The sequence below is a fragment of the Patagioenas fasciata genome, chromosome 3 (assembly GCF_037038585.1).
Source record: "Patagioenas fasciata isolate bPatFas1 chromosome 3, bPatFas1.hap1, whole genome shotgun sequence".
Taxonomy (NCBI): Eukaryota; Metazoa; Chordata; class Aves; order Columbiformes; family Columbidae; genus Patagioenas; species Patagioenas fasciata.
This window is the reverse complement of record NC_092522.1, coordinates 39,744,276-39,767,850: the sequence shown is the minus strand read 5'-3', so window position 1 is coordinate 39,767,850 and position 23,575 is coordinate 39,744,276. Positions and strand designations below refer to the sequence as shown.

Here is a 23,575-nt window from a genome sequence, read left to right as displayed (position 1 = left end):
GAAGTGGTGGAGTCAGCAACCCTGGAGGTGTTCAAAAGGTGTTTAGACGAGGTTCTTATGGACATGGTTTAGTGCCAGAGTTAGGTTAGGTTATGGCTGGACTTGATGATCCTGAGCACCTCTTCCAATTGAAATGATTCTATGATTCTACAATTGCTTTTGTAACAGCCGAGAGGGTGGTGCAGGGGGTACACACAGAGGCAGAGGAGAGGCTTTCCTGGGCTGCCAATTCTCTTGCAGAGCTGGCTGGTGTGAACACAGAGGCTTTGTGCTGTGCTCTACTCTTGCCAGGGGTCAAGGGGTGCCAGAGTGAGGGAATAAGTACCCTGCTGCTGGACAAGGCCTGTCATTTGGTGTGAAAAAAGCTTTAGGAGCATTATTAGTCATTTTCTTTATTCTTTTGGGAGATGTTGTGTTCATTTGAAAAATAAATCCTAGTATCAAACACCACGTAGCGGAGCAAAAAATCCCTTTAAGTAAAAAGTAAAATGACAGAATACCATAGTGGAGAAAAGGTAACCTTTCTCACAAAAGAAGTTTTTAAGCTAAAGTAAACATTGCTTATGTGTTTGCCCCAAAAATGCTTTTTTAGCAAACACCTGGAATGGCCACCAACAAATAAATTCAGAAAATAGGGTTCTCTGTTAGGAATGCTTTGCATGTGTCCTGCAGTGGAGGGTTTGTCTTAAGACCAAACAAAAATAGGTAGTAGACTCAACTTCCCATGATGAGAGAGGAGAGAGGTGAGTTCTCAGAACCAGGATTTGGACTAGTTAACCAATTTACTGATAATAATTTCTAAAGGGACACTTCAAGTATACAGAGTTTAACATATTGCAGTTGTGTTCCCCTAAGAATTCCAGGTCCTCAGCATGTAGGGGATGGTATAGAAGCCTTTGGGTGGTACTTAATGTAATACTAAGTAGAAGTAATGGAAGAATCAGTATGGAGATTGTTGGTCACAAGAGGAAGGATCAGCTGATGTTGAAATGTTTGGTTGCAGTACATGTGTTCATACTGCTTTCATTTGTGCTTTCATTTGCTATCGCCTCTCTTCCCATTGTAATTTTGCTTGGAGCAAATTTGTTTTAGCTTGTTTCTTTCTGCTTCCTTTCTTCTGAAAACACTAGGGAAAAGAAAAACATTACAATATGACAGAAATTTGTCAGGCATTTCACACAAGCCACAAGCAAAGTATACTTTTTAATGCTTTGAGAGATCTTTGAGAGGAAAGAATAAAACCACTGGGGCTTATTCTTCAGTTTACAAATATCTATAGAAAAATTTATTTTCTCAGAGAAGCGGGTTCATATTTGTAGTGTCAATAAAATTAGCAAGGAATTTTTCTTGCTGTCTCCCTTTTCAAAGTGAATATCTAAAAGAAAAATGTTATACTGTCTCTGAAATTGTAATGGAAGGAATCCAGGCAGTCTGTACATTGTTAAGAGCTATCAAAGTTGTATTGGCTACATATCTCCTATTGGGCTTTCCTAAAAATCAGTAGTTGGAGTCTGGCACCAAGATCCTGGCATCAGGGCAGGGCATTCCAGGTGATAACCCCCCATGTCTTTAGGAAAGCTTTTTACCTAGCTTATGTCTCATTCCCTATACATCTAATACCATCAAAAATTCTTCCTGTTATTCTCAAGTCATGGCCAACCCTAAATTAATATTTTTCAGATTCTTAGTCATTTTGGCCTATTTAATGTGCAGGTGCTGTTAATGCAGGCATTGGTGTACCTCGCGTATGAGGAGAGGCCCGGAGAGCACTGTTTTTGTTCGGTGTTAAGTAGGATCTGTGCTGCTGTCTACAGGCATCCAGTATGCAGGTGTGGAGAAGGCTGAACCAGACTGCTCAGTATCCAATTCTTTGTTTATCTTTCACTCCAAGTAGCCACTTTAATTTGTGCGGGTCGGTGTATGCACTGTGTGGGTACATGTACACACAGAGCTGCAGGAGCTGAGAAGGAGAAAATAGTTTTGATAGCCATCTTTTATATTGAAAATAGATTAAGGTAATCTGTACAGCCTTCAATTCACCAAATACGTACTACTACCACGTATCTGCCTTTCAGAATAGGAAACAGCATTCATGCTTGAGAACACTGCTAAAAACTTTACTGTCTTGGTGTCTTTTAAAATGAAATAATGAAAAAATGTTATTTTTCTCTGCAGTGCTTGCTGTCTCAGCCGAAGTTCTGGGCTATTCAGACATCAGCCTTGCTCCTTCGGACCAAGCTTGAGAAAGGAAGCACTCGCAGGATGGAACGGGCCATGAAGCAGACTCAGGTAAGACTTCTGAGCTGCCTTGTTATAAATCGCGGCTCTCTGTATATCAAATAGCAACATTCAAGAGTTAGAAGCTTCTGCAGTTCCTCTCTGCAAACTGTACTGTGAGATACAATTTTCTAATTATGTCTCTAAATTAGATGCATAAACTACAAATCCTTTTTTGTCCGCCAGTCTTGAGATAAGCTCTTACGTGTACAAGTAGTAAATGGTCACTTTCTTTCAAAAACACGACCAGTTTTGGAAGACTGAAATTAAAATCTGTTTTCTTACCTCTAGTTTCTGACTTCTGATCTGAGGAGTTTTTTGTGTACAAGTTCATGTATATAAAGCTGTTACTGGTATCATATTTTTAATAGTTTTTACTAAAGTAAATCAGCTGTGGAAAACACTGAAAGTTGTAAATAGTCTTTGGTATTGTGAGAACAAGAAAATGTATTTGTGAATAAAGCAGCACATTTTGATGTGATGCTTTAAGGTTAGTATTTATATCGCAAGTTTGAGGCAGTGATTAGATAGTCTTGCTTCAGAGAGATCTGTTTTCAGATATAGAAAAGAAATTTTAAAATTCTGAAATGTGTTCCCTAATAGGATTTATTTTAAAAATAAATTTCTCAAAGGAAAAGTCTGTAGCCTGTGTAGAGAATTTTTTCTTCCTTTCACTTTACGGAGTTTTGTTAGTCATTTGTCATCTTTATGCTGTTAAGTCTTGTTGTCACACATGAACAGCAGGCATTTCTGTGTCCATCAGAAGACAGTCCTGCTGACTAAACCAGCCAGGAATGTATAAAACTTATTATTATGGTGCTGCGTAATGAAATCCTGAAAAGCTAATATTTCATATAAAATCATTATTGATGCATGAATCTTTGAAAGAGCACAGACTGGATGTGCTGCTGCATTTTTCTTTTGCTGAGGAGGACACAGAGTTGCTGGAGTGGAATTTCCTGGGGTCAGTAGGAGAGTGTCAAGGAAGCCAGGATTCCAAGTCTGGGAGATGTAGCGCCTGACAGCATTTGAGAAGGGATCTCAGGATCCTTGATGCCCTAAGCTATAAAACAGTTGGAGTACCTCCAACATTTTTGTCTCACTTGATTAAACCTGAGTACTGGAAATTCTTACATTATACAGTTTGACAGTCTCACGGCAGAAATCTTAATGAAAGAGTTATCATTGCAAGTACATTTATCTGACTTCATTGTGTGCTGCAAATGCAGTAATGCAAAGGATTTGATTAGCAATCACTGTGACATTTTGAGAGATGACCTCACAGTAGAAGTGGAGTCTGTGGTTTTAAATATTGTCTTTAATCTTAGTATGTTTATGTTTTCTTTCATAAAGTTTGAACATAACGACATGTTTGTGTTGATTTGATACAGTATGGAGCTCCATTTCCAAAAATAGATAAAAGTTGTTTAAGCATTGATATGTGCTAAATTAATCAAATAACTTGGATAGCTTTCCATTTAAGGTTTTCATTCCTGAGTTCTATCAGATCAGAATTTTTTATATCTCATGGTTTCTAACAGTTCTGAGAAGAAATCAGGAAATATAGGGTGAATGATGTTATTTTCATACATAACACAGGGGGTTTTGATGTATCGTCATGAAGATGGCAAAGAGCTAGCGAGTTCTGCAGCTATTTATCAATAGAAAATGGATTTCAAAACCATAGAATTTTCATATAAGTTGTTTTTGTGGGGTTTGTTTGGCTGTGTTTGTTTTATAATTTCATTTTTACTAGTTCAGATTGCTGCAGAAAAATTAGATATTGAAGATTAAGGGAGGGGGTGGATGTAAATATTATTAGATTCTCCTCATTGTTTGTAATGTTTTTTTTTTAAGTAATTATAAAAGTTCTCGTGAGGCAGCTTGAATAAGAAGTAGCAAACTAAATCCTCTAAGTTACTTTAAAATATTTTAGAGTTGTCTGGAGAGTGCATGAGCCATTATAGGCTCTGACTTATCAGTGCTGGGACTCTCTTGTCCCTCTCCTGTCCTCTTCTACTGTAACTTTCCTTCCTTTTCCCATTTTCACCCTTACCTGATTCTGTGCTGGGTCTGCAAATCCTTCTACCCAGCTGATATGCATCTTTTTAGATTAATATCACTTGGCAGGCATATGCTACTCTACAGCCCTAAAGCAAGCCAGGCTGCATTGTTGGTTCGTCAAGGAAAGCATTTTTCAGCTACATTTTTTGTGGGTCTGGCTATGTTTGTTTAACTAACTTTAATTCTTTGAAAATAATTGAAGCTGAAATGAGAGTATATTGTTTGAATTTTAGCTGCCACGCTCCAAGTATTAAATATATCTCTCCATTCAACAGTTTTTATGAAATGATTTTGTAAGTATTTTTTTCTGATTTTCTGATTAATTTAAAAATCTGAACTACAGATAATGTAATCTTTGGAACAGGTATTAAAATGATCATTTTGGGTACTCTTCAGCTAGAAGCTAAGTGGAGGTAAGGAGGAGGGATTTTTTTCCTGAAGTTTCTTCTGGGTGCTACTTTCTATCTCTGTCCGGCTTTTGCCTAAATGAGGTTTGGATCCTTAAAAACAAGGGTAAAGATTTCTAAAGCCAGTACTTTTAAAAAACATTTTTCTAAGAAAAGGAAACAGTATTTGAGAGCTAAAATGGTTATATTATGTTCCACTAGAATACTTAATCATGACCGCTATAACATACAATGAAGTCTGGATCAAGGTGCTGCCAACCAAAACGTGTCTCTGGATACAGAACAATTTTTTTAAGCTTAGTTGTTTGGTTTTTTTTCCATATGGATGTAGGTGAGGTAGGATGAGAAATGCTAGAGTGGAAGGAATGAAAAGAGGGGGAGAGAGAAAACAGGAAGAAAAAGGGGTAGTTTTTGATAAGTAACTCTCCCCATAACCAGAACATCGGTGTTGGGATTCTCAACTAATTTGTATTGTAAGAAAGCCATTCAGAAGCTATTAATAGGGGAAAATTGGTTGCAATAAGCTGTTAAACCACAAATTACTGCTGAAAGTGCAGCCAGAGCTCAATAATAGGATGGAGAAGAAAAGAGGAATTTTGAGTGGTCTAGGAGCTGTGAACAAAGGGAAAAGGGAGGAATGATTTAAAAAAAAAAAGTAAAGCAGGTAAAGAATAGCATCTCACTGCAGTTTCTTGATAGATGAAACAAGTGTACTTTTTCATTTCAATGTATTTTAAAGTATTTTTAAGAATGAAGCAAAATGAATTGATATTCTGTGCTTTGTATGAAGGGTGGTGGGGTAGAAGTGAACTTACTGCTGGACGATGCCAGCAGTCAAAGAGGTGAAGCTGCCACGTGCCGGGTACCCAGTAGCCTGTTCAGGCTTATCCCACAGCGACTCGTTACAGCCGCTCCTGTGGCTTTGTCAGGGGGTTTACTCTGTGCTCCCAGCTTTTGTCAGCTTGTTATGTGCCCCTTTTCTGCCTGTATTTCCTACTGCTCACTGCACCTGGTGATAACATGCCTGCAAGCTAATCACTTGGTTTTCCTCACATGCAGTACAACATATGCAGTATTTTATACTGTTCTCCCTTGCTTGCTTTTCTTGGCAACAAAAGAATTTGCCTGTTAGGGGGAGAGAAATGTGTCTTGAAAGGGTGGTTTTAATAAGACTTCAGGAGAGCTAGGAGCAGACTAGCAGTATTATAGGCTAATCGTTACGTCTATGATTGAAAGGTCACATGAGATCTTGGTTTATATCCTTAGTCATACACAGATGTATGTCCTTGGGAATTCTGTGTCAACTGCCCTGTAATTTTCACTTAAATAATACTTCAGAGTGTAATTTTCTTCAGCAATTAATGTTTTTCTGTGTGTATGAAAAGGAAAATTTTTTTTGTTTAAATTGTTCTTACTAGAAACATGCCAGTTGATGTTCAATTCTTTCAAATCTGAAAAGAGTTTATGTACACGTATAGAAAGAAAAGACTGATATAGATCTAACAGAATTGACATCTTGAGCTCTGTGAGCCTAAATGCAACCTTGCTGTTACATTTTCGCATTGATGGTCTTTAAATAGTTATGCAAGAAAGTTATGTCATTTATTGTAGAAACGTATCCTTTTTATTTTTGAAACTAAACTTTCACCTCCTTGCCAACTTGCTCCCTGTGCTTTGCTTTATTTGGCAGTTGTTCTACATTGAACGAATTCAGCACTTAAGGGAAGAGTTCAAAAAGGAGAGAGGAGCAGTCGTACACCCTCTAGGCTGATCTAGAGGGGTTTGAGGCTAACATTTTTCCCACTTCTTTTGCTTCTCAAATCTTCTATCTTTCTCTTCAGGCCTCTCAAGACCATGGTTGGAGCAGTATAGAAAGACTTTAAGTATGACCAGGGGAGTGACAGTACTTGTTTGTTCAGCTAAACTGTTAGGTCACTGTATTACAAGTTCCTATTGCTATTCTTTAACCTCGTCTTTTACTCTGGGAGTACAGTAAAAAGGATTTTAATAGATGCTTTTAGTTGTATATGGAATGGGAGAGAGGAGGAAGGAAGAGGAAAATAATCACTAATACATTTGTTTCATGTGAATTTGAAAGTTTTAAAGAAAGTGTCTGGGATCTGTGAGATGCTCTGGTGAAATGAGAGAGATCTAACTCACCTCCTTCAGGAGGGTAATAATTGGAAGACACACCTTCTGTATCATGTAGAGATTCTGCATTGATATCCCAGTAGTTCTCAACTATTCCAAATTTTATTTATTATTGGAACGCATCTTCCAAAAAGTGTTTAAAAAGAGAAAAGCCAGTTGCTTATAAAACCTTTCCTTAATGAATTCTATGCAAGATCACAAGGTGTCCAGAACCCTAGAAATAAACGTGATTACTACAAAAAGCAATTACCTCTTGGTGAAACTTATGGTTTTAGTCTCAAGACAGACATTTCCAGAATGTATTTCATTTTGCTTGAGCAGATGACAGATTTGACAGAAGATGTTACATGACGTAAGTGATTCTGAAGATACGCTGAACTCATTAACATGCTTCAAAATAATTAACATGGTGGTGCTTGGCTCCCTCTGGGATTTTTTTATACTACGTAATTATGGGTTTTGTTAGGGGGGAAAAAAAAGTCAGAGGTCCAGTCTGCCAAGAGTTATTCAGGAATAACTGAAGTCTTTTTGTACCACTGGCAAAAAAAGTGAATATTGAATAGTATAATTTTCCAGGTACTGATTTCTGCCTAGAAATTTTCTATTGTTGTATTTGCCAGTTTGGATCAGCACTATTAGCTTGTGTGGGGAAAAGAATGAAACCATTCTTTCTATGCTGAAGTTTCTTCATGCTTTCTTAGCTAGGACTTTTAAAGTACAAACCTTTTTGCTCATTTCAGAATTATGTTCGATACCTGAGCTGTTCCACTTCTAGTGTCAATGCACTTTGTAAAGGCAACCACAAGTCCTAATCCTCCCATTATTTCCAAATGTTTCTCGTTGAATCATAGCTCTGCAGGCATTTACATTTCGCCATTTAAAGTCTCTTCACTGAGTGTCCTGACAATTTGAATGACGGTATTCAGAGTCATATGTCAGAGAGGAGATTCCTTAAGCCATATTTGAACAGTAATATTGCACTGTTTTTATAGCCAAAGTGATTACAGTGAGTTGCAAAGAAAAATATTAATATCAACAGATTCCGGGACACAACATTCCCATCTTTCTGCCTAAGTTTTGCATGGGAAGGCATAAGCATTATAAGCACAACTTCAATGAACTGAACAGTTAAAATAATGAAGTTCCACCTGTAATCAGACCAGATGCAAGGCATGGAAGACACACTATTCCTACCTATTGCTAAATTGAATAGATGAAATTTTACAGATGAGGCTTTACAGCTGTTGCTAAATTTGGCTAGATTAATCTTTGCAGCTGTATATCATAAATACCACTGCTCATCTGGAGATAGGTATACCAAGGTGAGCTAACAAAGCATGTTTTGAAATAAGCCAGTACTGATAGACAGATTTTCTTGAGTCTCATTGTCCAATGCATATGTCAGGTACTACAAACCAGACTCTCCCATCCTTGACCTTACTTCCCCCTTTAGTGAAAAACAGAACACAAAGCTGATGCAAGAAGTCTTTGAATCTATTTTTCAGCCTTGACTGCAGTTGTACCTTCCCCCAGAGCAAGCTCATTTGGGAGCTATAAAAGCAGTGTAACCACAACAGCTTGGAACTTAATGCAGGCTTACTATTTTGAAGTGTATGCAGCTCCTCTGTAGGCTTTGCACCCCGTGCAGTGTTTTATAGCTGCTGTTCGCCAATATCAGTATCAAAGCCAGATAACTAGCTACGAACAGGGGACTTGCATCTGTGTAGGTTGCAGTTGAAATTCTTTATCCTCCTTGGGTGAGTCTCCACACATAGGACAAGGGGTAATGGTTTTAAACTAAAAGACAGGAGATTGAGGCTAGATGTGAGGAAGAAATTTTTTACAGTGAGGGTTGTAAAACACTGGAACACATTGTCCAGAGTGGTGGTAGATGCTCCATTCCTGGAGACATTCAGAATCAGGCTGGATGGGGCTCTGAGCAACCTGATCTAGTTGAACATGTCCCTGTTCATTGCAGGGGGGTTGAACTAGGTGAGCTTTGAAGGTCCCTTCCAACCCAAACTGTTCTATGGTTCTATGATTGCATGAGACCTGTGTCTACTGGTTTAGGGCAGATGTATGCAGCTATATTGAGCTGTGACAATCAGTCACCTGATAGGAAATAGGGAACTTTCAATGCAGATCTCTTTGGGTGAGGGACTATAACTACCTCTCCTGTTCCTGACTCATATAAAGATACAGATTAAAGCTAAAGTCAACTGGATATAACTGGCATTTGAGACTGCAGAATAAGAGAGACTACAATGCTTTACTGCAAACAAATAAGCTGTAAGCATACCAAAAAGGGGGCAAGGTGCATGTATGAAATGGAGATGTTCTTGCTCCAAAAACCAAATTATCTAGCCCATATACAAGCTAATTTTAAAAGTAGCATTGTAATGTTGAAGTGATGGATGATATCAGTATTCTTGCTTTTGCAACAGAAAATGAATGGTCTGGTTTTAAATTAATTGTTCACAAGTAAGGTTGTAAATCTAGCTTGTTCTAGAGACTGTAGGAGCTCTGTTCAGGACATTCTATGATTCCATTATTAAGTCATTAACAGGCTTTAACATTGAAACCAGTATTGTCAGCACTGGCACTCAGTAACTTTGGACTTGATATTTGACCAGAACAGTGAGTTCATGATTTTGAAAGTCAGTAATGCTGTTGTGCTATTAGAGGCCTCATTTGTTTCACCATGCTTTTTAGGTGGTGGTGTTTAACTACAACAAAACATTCCAAATGACAATTGCATAGGAGGTGCTCTAAATTGCCTGGTGATCTACTTGGCTTTCAGTTTCAAATGAAAAGGAAATATTATGTCAGACATCCATGAATCCACTTATCTTCTACTCATGACCTTGACATCTTTTGTGCTAATTTTGATATCAAAATGCTTTATATTTCATTTGGGATTGTTGGACTCATTTCCTCTTGTGTGCTTTCCTTCCCCACCCAGCTGCAAAAGCCCTATTATAAAGAAACTGAGGCTTTTTAAAGTAAAATGACTCTGACAACCTAAGTGAATATTTGTTTCTTATTTGGCTAATATTGTTTTCAAAGTGAAATACACATTTGCAGGGCCTGATAAAACAAAAACATTCACATTAAGAATCTACTATGAGTCATTTTAGAAAAAATAGAGATATGTGGAGTTCCGGCACCCTAATCAATAACTTCTGTCCTAGCATACTTCCCCTTACAACTATCAACATCTTCCAGCATCTTAAAAGTTCACCTGAAGTTATGGAAAGGCTGAGTTTTACTAGTAGTCCAGTACTTCAATTTCTTTTGCATCGATGCCTTACAAATTTTTAACCATCCGTCTTTCCTGCCATCGAAGTGATTGCATAGGTGAAACCAATGCCTTAGATTCAAGAGGTAGTCTCTTCCTGAATAATTTTGCAATTTGCAGACTTTACAACGGGGATAATTTTGGATTATCTTGCTTAAACATGTAAGGGATACTTAGTGAATAAGTTTAAATTTGTTTGCCTGAGAACAAGGTAGTAAGAGAGTGAGGAAGAAGGAATTAACAGAATATCACAAAGACAAATATCTGGAAAATGTATAAACAGTAGCTTTCAAGTTTTCCATCATTTAATGTAGAAAAAAAAACAGCTTTAACTGGTACCCCAGATAATTAGACTGAAAAACCTCATCGATAAAAGGCCTATTAAAGGCAGGTAGTAAAACAAGCATAATTTTTCTAAATGCTCACTTTCTGAAATAAGATTAAAATGAAGTAATAAATCTAATTTTTATAGAGTAGGAATTTAGCTGAATTGTTTATTGCTGAATACTTTAAAAATGATAATAACTTTATACATTCAATATCTCTGTTGATGCAGTCACTACCTGTAGAACTACAGTTTGGCTGTTCAAGTGATAACACAGTTATGACATAAGCTAGGGTAAAGAAAAATTGTTATATCCCATTAACATTTCGATTTTGTATTACAAAAAGTATTAAACTTACACTTATAATCAGTAATCTAAATTAATATACCAGCAGGACATGTTTTGATGCTGAGATTTATAGACAATTGGATGCACAATCTGAGGAAAATCATTGGGCAAGTACCTGGAATGAGAGTGTGTTGAAATAGTAAGCCAGTCTTCAACGGCTGGAAAACCAAGGAGAAGTTGTAGTGGGTGTTTACTACTGGTCTCCTGGCCAAGATGTAAGCACTGATGACTTATTCTGTAGGCAATTAGAAGAAATTACTGAATTAGTAGCCCTTGTCCTTATGGGAAATTTCAACTTCCCAGATGTCAACTGGGAATTTCATACTGCTGTGATGAGCAGGTCTTGCAAATTCTTGAAGTTTGTAGGAGGTGACTTCTTGGCACAAGTACCTCAGTAAGCCATCTAGGAAAGATGCCCTCCTAGATTTGCTCTTTATGAATAGAGAAGAACTCGTGCGAAGTGTGATGGTAGGCTGACTTGGCCACAGTGATCATGAAATGTGTGAGTTTTAAATTTGCAGTGTAATGAGGAAAAAGGAAAGCAGAGTTGCTACCTTGGAGTTCAGGAGAGCAAACTGAGCTCTTCAGGAGGCTTTTAGGCAGAGTGCATGGGAATATGCTTTTGAGGGCTTAGGAGTACAAGAATGCTGGTCAGTTTTTAAGAACCACCTTTTAGAAGAACAAGAGCAGGCAATTCCACTATGTTGTAAGTCAGGCAAGCAGGCCAGAGGACCAACTTGGCTGAACAGGGAAGTCCTCGTGGAGCTCAAGAGGAAAAAGAAATTGTGTGATCTCTGGAAGCAAAGTCAGGCTTCATGGGAAGATAACAGAGCTGTGGTTTGTATATGCAGGGAGAAGACACAAAAGGCCAAAGCTCGATTAGAGTTGAAACTGGCCAATGTTGTGTCAGATAACAACAAGGGCTTTTAAAACTACGTTAATAGCAAGAGGAGGCCTAAAGAAAACTTTGGATGTTGTCTGACTAACAGAGATGACAAAAAAGCAGAAGCATCCAATGTTGTTTCTTTTTTTGCTTCAGTCTTTAATAATACTGATAGACCTTGGACTGCCTGGTCCCCTGAGTCAGAGGACCATGAGTGTAGGTACAGTGACACTGACATTTTAAGGGACCACCTGTATAGCTGAATGTTTACAAGTCCATGGGGCCTGATGGCATTCATCCCAGAGCTCTGAAGGAGCTACTGGATGTTATGACAGGACACCTCTTGATCATCTACCAAAGGCCTTGGGAGTCTGGAGAGGTCCCTTCTGACTGCAAATGAGCCAGTGTTATTGCAATTTACAAGAAGAGCGTGGGGGAAGACTCAGGAAATTACAGACCTGTTAATCTAACCTCAGTTCCTGGAAAAATTATGAAAATTACACTGGATACTATTGAAAGGTATTTAAAGAATCAGGCACAGTCAACATGAGTTCACAAAAGGAAAGTCCTGTTTAACTGATTTGATATCCTTCTACGATAAGGTCACCCACCTGGTGGATGAAGGGAATGTGGTGGATGTAGTGTTTCTGGATTTTATTAAGGCTTTTGATACTGTCCCTCACAGCATCCTTTTGGACAAGTTGTCCAGCTGTGAGATGAAGTGGGTTCACAGTGCACTGGATGAAGCACTGACTGAAAGGCAGAGCTCAGAGTTGCAAATGGGGCTACATCTGTCTGGCACTGTTCCTCAGGGTTTGCTTCCAGGACCACTTCTGTTCAGTATACTTATCAGTGATCTCGATGCAGGAGCTGAATGCACCATTAGCAAGTTTGTGGATGATAACAAACTGGGAGGTGCTGTTGACTCTCTTGAGGGACAAGAGGCCTTGCAGAGAGTTCTAGATAAATTGGAGCATTAACCAATGATGAATGGGATGAAATTTAATAAGTCCAAGTACCAGATTCTGCATGTAGGACAGAGCAACACCGGGCCCAAGTATAAACTGGTAGAGGAGTGGCTGGGAATCAGCCCTACAGAAAGCGACAGCAGCTCAGTGTGAGCCAGCAGTGTGTGCTCTGGCAGCCAAGAGGGAAAACCGCATCCCGGGGGGATCACACAGAACACAACCAGCCCATCAAAAGAGGTGACTGTCCCGCTGTGTTCAGCATTGGTGCAGTCTCACCTGGAGCACTGTGTGTGATTCCAGGCCCACAATTTAAGAAGGATGTGAAGACCCTTGAATGTGTGCAGAGGAGGGCAACAAAGCTGGTGAAAGGGCTGGAAGGAATGTCCTGTGAGGGCAGCTGAGGACTTTGGGCTGGTCTAGTTTGGAGCAAAGGAGGCTGAGGGGCAACCTCATTGCTCTCTACAGCTTCCTGAGGAAGGGAAGAGGAGAGGAAGATGCTGAGCTCTTCTCCCTGGTATCCAGTGTCAGGACACATGGGAGTGGTTCACAGATGTGCCAGGAGGGGTTAAGACTGGACAGGGAGTTTGTTTTTCCCTGGTGGATAGTATGTAATGGTATAATAATGTACGTTTGCTTCATTTGCTGGTCACACTTCCATTCCCATCTAGAAGAGTCTTAAAACAATGGCAAGTTAACTTCTTTATTTAGCATGTGGGAAATGCCATTCATCATTCTCTAACATTTAAATTTAAAAAACAACACAGGAATATTATGCTAAAGATTCAGCTGTCTTAAACTCGCATACATTGGATCCTGGTTTAAAAAAATATATAGAATATATATTCAATCTATGTATAATTGAAGGGCAGGCTGATTCTCACTGCTGGTGAAAATTAATCTTTTAAACGAAAAGAAGTCATAAATGAAAAAAAAAAAAAAAACCAACAAACAACACAAAACCAAAACCAAACAAGCCAAAAAACCCCTCCACCAAAATTATTTGCTAATTGTAATAATATTGAAGTTTATTAATTCAAATTGCATAGATTTATATCAGTTCTCTCTGACTCAAATATGCTTTCTCTTCAGTGACAAAAATCTTTATGCGTATTTCAGTTGATTCAGTCAGTAGTCTATTAAAATATGGAAACCATTTGCTCCATGAGAATGGATTTTTAAGAGGCAAATCCAGACAAACAGAATGAATTGTACATTATTTTCAGTTTTTAATAGTTTTCAAGAACAATAAAAATATATGCAGAGCAAGTATAAAATACCCTGATGACGATAGTTTTGCAATTATGATTTGGTAGTAGTGATCACTTTGTTATAGGTAAGAAATTAAATCACTTAGATAAAACAAAGCAGTTCTCTTTGTCCTACCAGAGTTTTCTCCGAGGAATATAGCCCCAATCTTCTCCCGCAAAGCTCGCCAAATGAAGGAGGTTTTTTGGCATGACGAGAAGGCACTAGGTGCATATGCTGTTGTAGTTTGACAAGTTCCAGTGCCGTGCTGAACTCTCCCTCAAAATGTAGAGGATTAATTCAGTCTTTAAAGAGTACTTTATAGTCATGCATGTAGTTGATAACACCTTCTTATTTACGGAAATGAAGCTAAGATGTGCAAAAACAATTGCTGAGAAATAAGTACAATAACAATGAGACAAATGTTATTGATGGAAGTGTTTGTGTGTGGTGGTTGTTGGTTTTGTTTTGTTTGTTTTTTCTTCAATTTTGAAAGTGATCCAGCATTGTTCTGAAAACTTCTTTCATTAGAAGGTATTTTAGTTCTGCTTTAACCATTGCAGGAAATGAGAGGCCAGGGACTGCTTTTAGTTTTTAGTATTAGAGGTGAAAGAGTATGGAAATGGTGGTGCTCTAATACTTGCAAAAGTTGGAATAGGTAACAAGTCAAAGCCAACTTCGTAAATCCCAGTAATTAGTGGTCTTTGCTTTTGTCCTTATATACTCATTCAATAAACAGTCTGTCGGTAAGGCTTTTATTGTCTACTGATACCAAAAAAAAAAAAAAGAAATTACTTAATTGGGTCAGCACGCAAACTTTGATTTTAAGAGAAGGCAATGCATTTATTGTCAAAGGAGATATTCAGTGGGAAATCTGAAAAAGCTGAAAAGAGTTACTCTCAAATTTTAAAGTAGGGACAAGAAAGTGGTTGTAGAACTAAATCACGGTAGAGTCTGAGAACACTACATTGGAAACATTTTACTTTTATTATGTAGGTCAACACCAGAGATAATAAAGGAGAATGCTTTAGGTAATTTGTTTCTTAAACACTGATTAAGAGCAAGATGTCGGCAGATCAGTTTTGCAACTAAACCAGTGAAGTATAAGCCTCAGAGATTTGTAATCATTGACCTAGGGATTGACCAGTGAACATTGATTCACAGAAAGTGGGGTGAAGGGATTTGTAAAAAAGGTCATTAAACTGCTGGCAAATCTTTGTGAGATAAATTTAGAAATAGTGAAAAAAATGCTTGTGGAAAAGATAAAATAGAGAAGAATGGACTATTGTGTAGTGAGGGTCTGGGGTGTTTTTTTTAGGTTAGGTGATTGTACCACTTTCAAAAACAAGAACTAATTGCAAAAATGAAAATGTTCATGTTTTGAAATTAGTTTGTAGCTGTGATGCTGTAGTTAGGAGTGAGAACAGCTTTTGCTGATAGGTGTTTCTACCAAGAGAATTTCCATCATGTCAAAGGCCTAGCTCTCCATTAAGTTACAGGGAGGACTGGATTATAGAAACAGTTTAATATGGTAATTGTACATGGTTACTAATTATTCAGAGGCAGGAAATTTTGGATATATAGTATGTAAAGAATCAGTTCTTTGGAAACTATTGTACTGGAAACAAACTTTGCAATAGTGTGGGCTGGATGTAGCTTCTGACTGGAGATTTGTTCACTGGCCTAACTCAGCTCATTTAGTTCTTGTTCCAGTTACAGTTATGAATTGAGGAATATATTTGTGTTCTGAACTTTCCAAACTGATATAAGGACAATTGATTTTAGAGAAGTGATTGTGACACTTTACTGGGCACTGGTGAGGTTGCACCTTGAATCCTGTGTTCAGTTTTGGGCACCTCATCATAAGAAGGACATTGAAGGACTCTCTAGTAAGAGAGAGGGCAGAAGGAGGGTGACGATGCTGGTGGGGGGCCTGGAGCACAAGGGTGATCAGCAGTGGCTGAGGGAGCTGGGGCTGTTTAGCCTGGAGAAAAGGAGGCTGAGGGGAGACCTTATCACTGTCTACAACTGCCTGAAAGGAGCTTGTAGCATGGAGGGTGTTGGTCTCTTCTCTGAAGCAACAAGTGATAGGACAAGAGGAAATGGCCTCAAGATGCACCAGGAGAGGTTTAGATTGGATATTACGAAAACATTTCTTCACAGAAAGGGTTGTCAGGCATTGGAACAGGCTGCCCAGGGAAGTGGTGGAGTCACCATCCCTGGAGGTGTTCAAAAGGCTTTTAGACATGGTTTAGTGCTAGAGTTAGGTTATGGTTGGACTTTATGATCCTGACGGTCTCTTCCAACTGAAATTATTCTGTGATTCTATTATTCAAATGATCATTTAGATCAGTGTATGGAGATGATGATACGATATGATGTTGGCTCTTTTCAATATTTCCATCTGCTTTTTCAGTTACCCAGTTTCCTCACAGTATTGCTGATTGTCTGAATATTGTAAATTATAGCACTGTGGTTTTGTGATAAAACTTGGGCATTTTGACAGATGTGGACATGTTTTTGTAAGCGATACAACCTACCATGCCTGAACTAGATTTTAAATGGCATAGATAGTATTGTTTATAGCTATTATGCACATTGCTTTGCTATACCTGCCCATTTTTCCACATGCATATCTATGCAAATATTGAAGTTGCCTAGAAATAGAAACACACAGTAAATGATTCTACCACAGAATGCTTCATCTCCTGCTTTATTCTATTTTCCCCTGTGTAAAATGCATGCAAGCAAGGGTCATTAATAAAGTTGCAAGTTCAGACACTTAAAAGTTATAAAACGCCAAATTATAGTGCAATCTTAAACTATTTCAGTAGCTTTCAAGCTGCACCTTGCCAGGACTGTTCCTCTGGTCTGAACTCTGCCTTCCTCCCTCTGGTTCTCCAGTAAAGGTGCAGGATGAGGGTTGGATGAATGGCCAGAGGCCCAGCAGACTCCTGGGCTCGTGTTCCTCTCTCCCTTGGAAAGAATGGTGGCAGGAAGCAGGTGGTGGCAGCTGCTGGTAGAGAAGTTATTCTGTCCTTCAGTCCCCTCCCTCTGGCCCAGGTTAGAGTATCCCAAGTAAAAGGGGGTAGCTGAAAGCAAAGTGCATCTGCTCCTCTGGCAGTGGAGTGCTACCTCCTCCTAGAAGATTAGCAAGAAAATTAACTCTAGTGCAAGGCTTGGTGGTACCGTTAGAACTTGCAGCTGGTTGTCCTCAGTTAAGTAACTGAGGGCTATTACCATACATGGGTGTATGTATTACACCGACTGGCATTTTGTTTCTACAGCCCATATTTTTTTTCAGCAAGGTTTTCAGTATCCTGAGTCCAGGTTTAGTTCTTGGTGCTCTTCTGTGAAGTAGCAGGTCATCTGTTGTTGTCTCATCTCTAGTCCTCAACTTGTTTGGCCATAAAACTTCCCTCCAGCTAAATGAAAATGTTATTTTGGTTTGGTGTCTTAATTGGCTGTGTATCAGACAGGCTGTTCCTAATACTGCTGCATGATTGTGGAAAGAATTGTATTTTTGTGGATTCTTCCTTTTTTCATAAAGAAGAACTGAGTCTTCAGGGGAGCTTGATGTGCTTCTATTTGACTATGTCAAGACATAAGCATGGAACATTTAATGCATTTAGAGTGTTTTCATTTTTGCTGGAAATTCAACTGATTTCGAGCCAGCTGTTGCTGAAGATGCTTATTTTCCTCTTTGGTGAGTAGATCAGTCATTAACAGAGAACGACAGGGAGGTTGTTTGTTTTTCCCTGATGTACAGAGAGCTTTCCAGGAACATGTGAGGAACTGGATTGGATGTCTTTCAAGAAAATACATATATTGAAAACAGATTTCATATGTGATTGCCTTTCTTTGGGATAGTAGCTAAAGTTTAATCACTTTGCCTGTGTGTCATATTTCTAATGTACTTACCATCATACACTCTATGGTTGCTGGGTCAAGCTTAGCTACTGGAAGAATGTGTATTTCATGCCAAGTAATTTTTCAACAGAAACTACTGGGTATCAGGCAAGGTTTCACTGTATACAAAAGCTATTCTTAGGAAAAGGGTTTTTGTAAGAAGGGAAAACAGTGGTTGTCCCCAGATGAAGATGTTATCCGATCAAATTCAGGACAAAAGAGACTAAACTTGTCTGTTGTTTCTGACTTCTGTTCCCTTACTGATTAACTAAAGATGTTCTTGAGAATTGCTACTGCATAAGAATGGCTGAAAAACAGATTTCAGCAGAATAGCACTTTGGTGTAAATTTAAAAAAAAAAAAAAAGTAGTTGGCTATTTCTAACACTGCAGAAAGAGCTGTAAATTATTAGAGCAGCTGAATATCTGACTTCAGGTTACGGGTATCTAGATAAAACTAGACAATGTATTTCCCCCCTTACAGGCATCTTAAGGACCATGAAAGAATTATGGTTGGTATGATTGCCAGTTAAAAACTGCACTGAATTACGCAAATAATCACGTTTTGTTTTGTGTGTTTTTTTCCCCTCGAGATTTCTACTTGTGTAACAGAATGCCATCCAGTGTCTACCTTAGCTGTGAGAAAGCTGAAAATTTGTACATGCTTACAATTATTAACATGGCCTTAAGAACTTTTCATTTGAAATGCTTTATTTTAAGAATTTGTTGTTTACATTCTTCAGAAATGACCATCTAATTCCTAAGTTCTAATTTTTGTTTGCATATATAGATTTTTTTTTAATATTTACTTATAGTATTTTCATTTATAATATATTTTGTGATAAAGCATGAATGAGGTGGCTCCTCCTACTCACAGGCAACTTGTGGGTTTTTTTATTGCTTGTATATATACTGTTGTACAATTTACCGTAAGCAAAATGCAAGTGTGTGATATATGGTAGGTAAACTCAAGCCTTCCAGCAATAGAAAAAGTACAGGATGTTTCCAGTAGATTGTTCTTGAGCAGACTGTTCCAGTTGGAATACAGAATAGGTCAAATGGGTCATAAAGAGGCATGTATGTTTATGAGTGTCATACCTAAACTACCAAGGAAATAAACTTTTTAGTATAGGAGTTATTAAATAAAACAGTTCAATTTGACTATCCTTTTCTGTTTGTGGCTTTTCAGAGGATGAACTAGAGGTCTTGAAGAACAAACCTGCTACGGGTTACAAAACATAAATGTATCACATAATTTATTCTGTGTAGCACTTTATTGTAATGACTGGCAGGGGTGGGGGAAAGATCACAGTGCACCAGAATGGATGGTTTCTGGCATGAGTTCAGTCAGATCTTTATTACAGGTTACAAGCAAGTTCTTCCTTTGCCAAAAAGTGGATACAACTTTTGTTTAAAAAAACTGTATTTGCTTATAAAGGGAATAACAGCTTTAAATGCGTCAAGCTTAAAACATTATAGAAAATTTTCTAGGCATAATCTAGCTTTACTGCATTATTCTCTGGTTGATGCCAGGTGCAGACAACTAAATTAAACCTGCACATGCCATAGAGATGGCTGTCCGTAAAGAGCCTCTACTGGCATTCTTCTCAGTTCAGAAACTTTAAACTTTTAGATATTTGTTGAGGGGCAGCTGATGCTGAGTTTTAGATGGAGAAGGAAATAGGATATAGAGGAGAAGCCATGAAACAAAAATTGTATGCTCAATGCTAGAAGTACTTATGCTTGTGAGAGACAGAGCATCTTTATGGAAGAATCCATCAAAATAAGCTACTGGAAAAATACTGTAGGGTGGATAGTGCTGAATCTGGTATAAGAAGACTTATTTAGAAATCAAGACTTCTATGTCCAACCTAGGGTGGGTGGAAAAAAAAAAAAAGTAAAGCAGAAGTTGAGGAATTAGTCTGCTGTTTAAAAAGGGATTAGACTAATTTGAAAGAACATGCATAGAAACCTTCTGTTTTCATTTCAATTAAAGGAAATCAACCTTTCTTCTCTGTGACTTTAAAAAAGGAAAGCAAATAATGTCAGATACTGAACGTCGTGATGCCTTTACATTTAATCAAGAAGTTTTTACTAAAACGTTGGACAGAGCAGTTAAAACACCACTTCCAATTCAAACGGATTTAGCTATGAAAACTTGCAGCCTGAAGCCTTCTCCTTGAACGTTTCAGTTAATTTTGTTTGAAGGGCTGCTTGTTTTTCTAGCTCTAGAGTTGTTTTGCCTTGTTAGTAGTTTCTCTCTGTGAAGCATCCTGACATCTTCGCAGCTCCTGTGTTCCAGGTGCCCTGTAACCATTCGTTTGCAATAAAAAGTAGGCAGTGCTATACAACATTTTAAAGCTAACTTTAACAAATTTTGAAGCAGCTATTATTTTAGGGAGCAGTGTGATACATAGTTCTCTAGCTGGTTTAAATACACTCATAATTTGAGGTCAGTCCTATCAAGCCATAATTTCTTTGTAAGAATGACTGAGAAGTTGAGTTTGTGAAGTAAGTAAAAATAGAAGTCTTCAAGGCTACAAGATTTTCGCTAAATCAAGACTGATATATGAATAAGGGATAAAAACAGGCTAAGATTTTACCCTTTAAAGCACTGAACTTCTACAGAGTTCTCACAGAACATATTCATCTTCCTGGGATTGTGAATAATGTAAGATCTCTAGTAAGCAGTGGTCTTTGTCTTGGCATCTGTGGACAGTGTAAGAAATGGTCTTTTGAGTTTCCATGAATCACAAATCATAGTTTATAATAGTGATTGCTGTAATAGATTTTCCTGAAGTATTTGATGTCATAGTTCCCCTTTGAAAGTCAGATAAATGAAGGGGAGGGTGTCTTCCTTGATTTTGAAATAGGTCCTTGCTTAATAGATTTTGTTTTGTGTTTGCATTCTTTAGTTCTTGACTACTCGGAGATTTTAATCATTTAACAGAAATATATCATTTAAAAATCTGAGTGCTTTTTAAAAAGATAGTTCATTATTTCTTTTAAGTCATTTTAGTTTCCGAAGCAACATAGTCCTGTCTTAAATGTTACAGTGCTGTTCTGAATAATAGTTGAATGTACTAAGTCCAAATGCACTGCTTTTTATATCTTTTTAGCTGGTGAAAAAATTGGCAATCAATACAGTAATCACTATTTGGTTATAATCTCCCTCATAAGGTTTAGACTTATCTCACTTTTTTTCTTTTTTTCCTTTTTTTCCACATTGTATCCATATTTATCAGCCAGAAATTATTCTTGCCCTTTAAGCAAAACTTTACTACATTGTTATATGGAAAATGTTTTTATTGCTTCATAGTTTCTGGCATTGTTTCACAGGAAGATTCAAGTATTTCGACCATTGAATTTTAGAAGTCCGGGTATGTCTCAGTTTGTCGTGATGTTGGTTGCAGGAGCTCTTGGATTGTCAAAGAGCTGTTGAAACACATTTGTTGTCTGGATTGTAAATATAGTTGTTTGCCTTTTTTTTGAAATAAGTTTATGAAAAGAGTGTAACTCAATATCTAATTACATATTAATGAGGTACTAGAACACAGTACATTGGAAAAACTTGGAATATCTGATCTAATTCACAGGAAAGAAAATTCCAACAACCCTAATTATTCTGTATATTTAATTCTCTGTCAACTACTTTCTAATGTGTGTAGTTTCTGAATTTTAGACATTGATTATATATGTTTTCTTCAGGGGGAATGCAGCTTTTCTTGCTGATTCTGTGTTTATGTATCACTGAGCCTACTCCTGCGGAAAAGACTGTGACAGTTTCTGTCATAATGCATCCCAAATTAACTTGGACGATAGTTTTTTCTTGTGCAGCATTTTTCAGGCTTTATTCTGCGAGATGTAATTTGGCAAAGGACATTTTAGAAAATAATTATGATACTTAATGTTTTGAAGCTTCAAGAATGACATAGGTTTTCTGTTGGACAAGTATTTTAATAACACTGCCTCCAAAAGACTTTAAAACATTTACAATTTGGTCTTAACTTTCATGAAGGTTTTAATTAATTTAACAATGGATCTCTAGAAGTTTTATGGAAGTCTGTAAATATTACAGGATCCACAAGAGCTGCTCCTTGCAGAAGCTTAAAAAATGCACAATTTTGGTTTCAGGGGTACTAAGCAGTAGAAACACTTCATCTGTGTGACAGACTTCTGTGGTGTGGAACCGAATGAGCTTTCTGATTATCAATTTTCCTGTTTATTCATAATTTGTAAAATCAGCTTATGAACCAAATAATAACTTTGTAATTGTACAACCACAGAGATACCCATTGCTGTTAATTTTGCAAAGCTTTCATCTGCTTTGGTTTTGAGTAAATAAAGTGGGTGAGCCCAGTTCAGTTTGGGCTGTACACCTCCTAAATTCTTAGAAACCACAGCTATGATGAGATGAGACAGGAGGATTGTTTTCCCTGCAGATTTGTTTTTATTTCTTATCCACCTTGTCTCCAGACACCTTCTTTCCAAGAAGCTGAAAAGTTCCAGCTGTGTCTATGTGCCATCAGGTGCTTTGGAGCCTGACCCAGCCAGGCAGTCCCAAAGCCGGTGTCTGTATTTGGACACTTAAAAGCTATATAGGTTATATTAGTAAAGACAGATGCCCAGAATTGGCCACTCATAAACCCTACATTATTCATTTAATTTTTAATCCGAGATTAATATGCTAATTTGTTCTTTCAGTATTGTGTGGATTTTTGCAAGGCCTTCTTTCCCCCTTTCATTCCTGATGATAAACTTCAATTTTTAAGCTATTCCTAATACACTTTTGTCAAATAGGGTACTAGGATGGTAGGTGTTCAGCAAATATAACAATACGTTTCACTGCTATGTAATTTGTATTTTTCATAACCTCAGAAAGCAGAGCAAAAAAGAAGGACATTTGTATTAGTTTGACATCTGAAGGGAAAGCGTCCTGTTTATGATATATGCTGTTATATACTTAACTTCTAGGCCTAAACATGAGTCAAAAGTGACCTAAGCAATAGGCCAAAAAGCTGAGCAGATGGTGACCAAAAGAAGCAGAAGATGGATTAAATGAGTGGAGAATTAATCTTTTTTCCCCATAAAGGATAGAAGATGATGTTGGTGCCAAGGAGTAGTATTTGAAGTGGGACAATGCAGGGGAAAAATATAGAGATGGATACAGAAACAATGGTATTTTCATCATCGAGTACATTAAAATTAATTTACATGAAGTATCATTTGGTAAAGCTTTTGAGCAAACTGTAACCAGCAGTCATAGATGCAGATGCTGAAGCTTGGTGTTTTTAATTATATGAAGGAGGGAAACATTAAGGAGGCTGCATAGTTTGCTGAAGATTTGTTTACTTCTGCTAAATAAACCTAACCATAGAGCACACGACTGGCAGGAGAATTACTGGAAGAAGCATGAAGCTAAGGGAACAGCTAGAATACAAGAGCGGTTAGAGCTGTGACAGCAGAATTATAAAACATGCAAAGGTGATGGACAGAAATAGAAGAAGGGCAAGGAGAATGGAAATAGGTAGTTAAGCAGAGCAGGACAAGGTCAGGCTGATGTGTGAGTTTTTCAGGAGGAAGACTTGGGAGACATTGAAGAACATGCACCTGAGAGTCACAAGAACATCATGAAAGTGTTATGTGTCTGGAATTACCATGTTGGGAAAGACTGAAAGGCACTTTTCCATTCATCCTGCTC

General features: G+C 37.8%; 1 protein-coding gene across 1 annotated transcript in view; it reads left to right on the top strand.

Annotated features, from left to right (window-relative positions):
• The window catches only part of TTC27 (tetratricopeptide repeat domain 27), a 125,901-nt gene that overhangs the window by 62,024 nt on the left and 40,302 nt on the right, over positions 1-23,575 (top strand). The window contains exon 10 of the mRNA XM_065835803.2: positions 2,176-2,289. Coding sequence (XP_065691875.2) covers positions 2,176-2,289 — 114 coding nt within the window. The remainder of the gene's footprint in view (positions 1-2,175; positions 2,290-23,575) is intronic.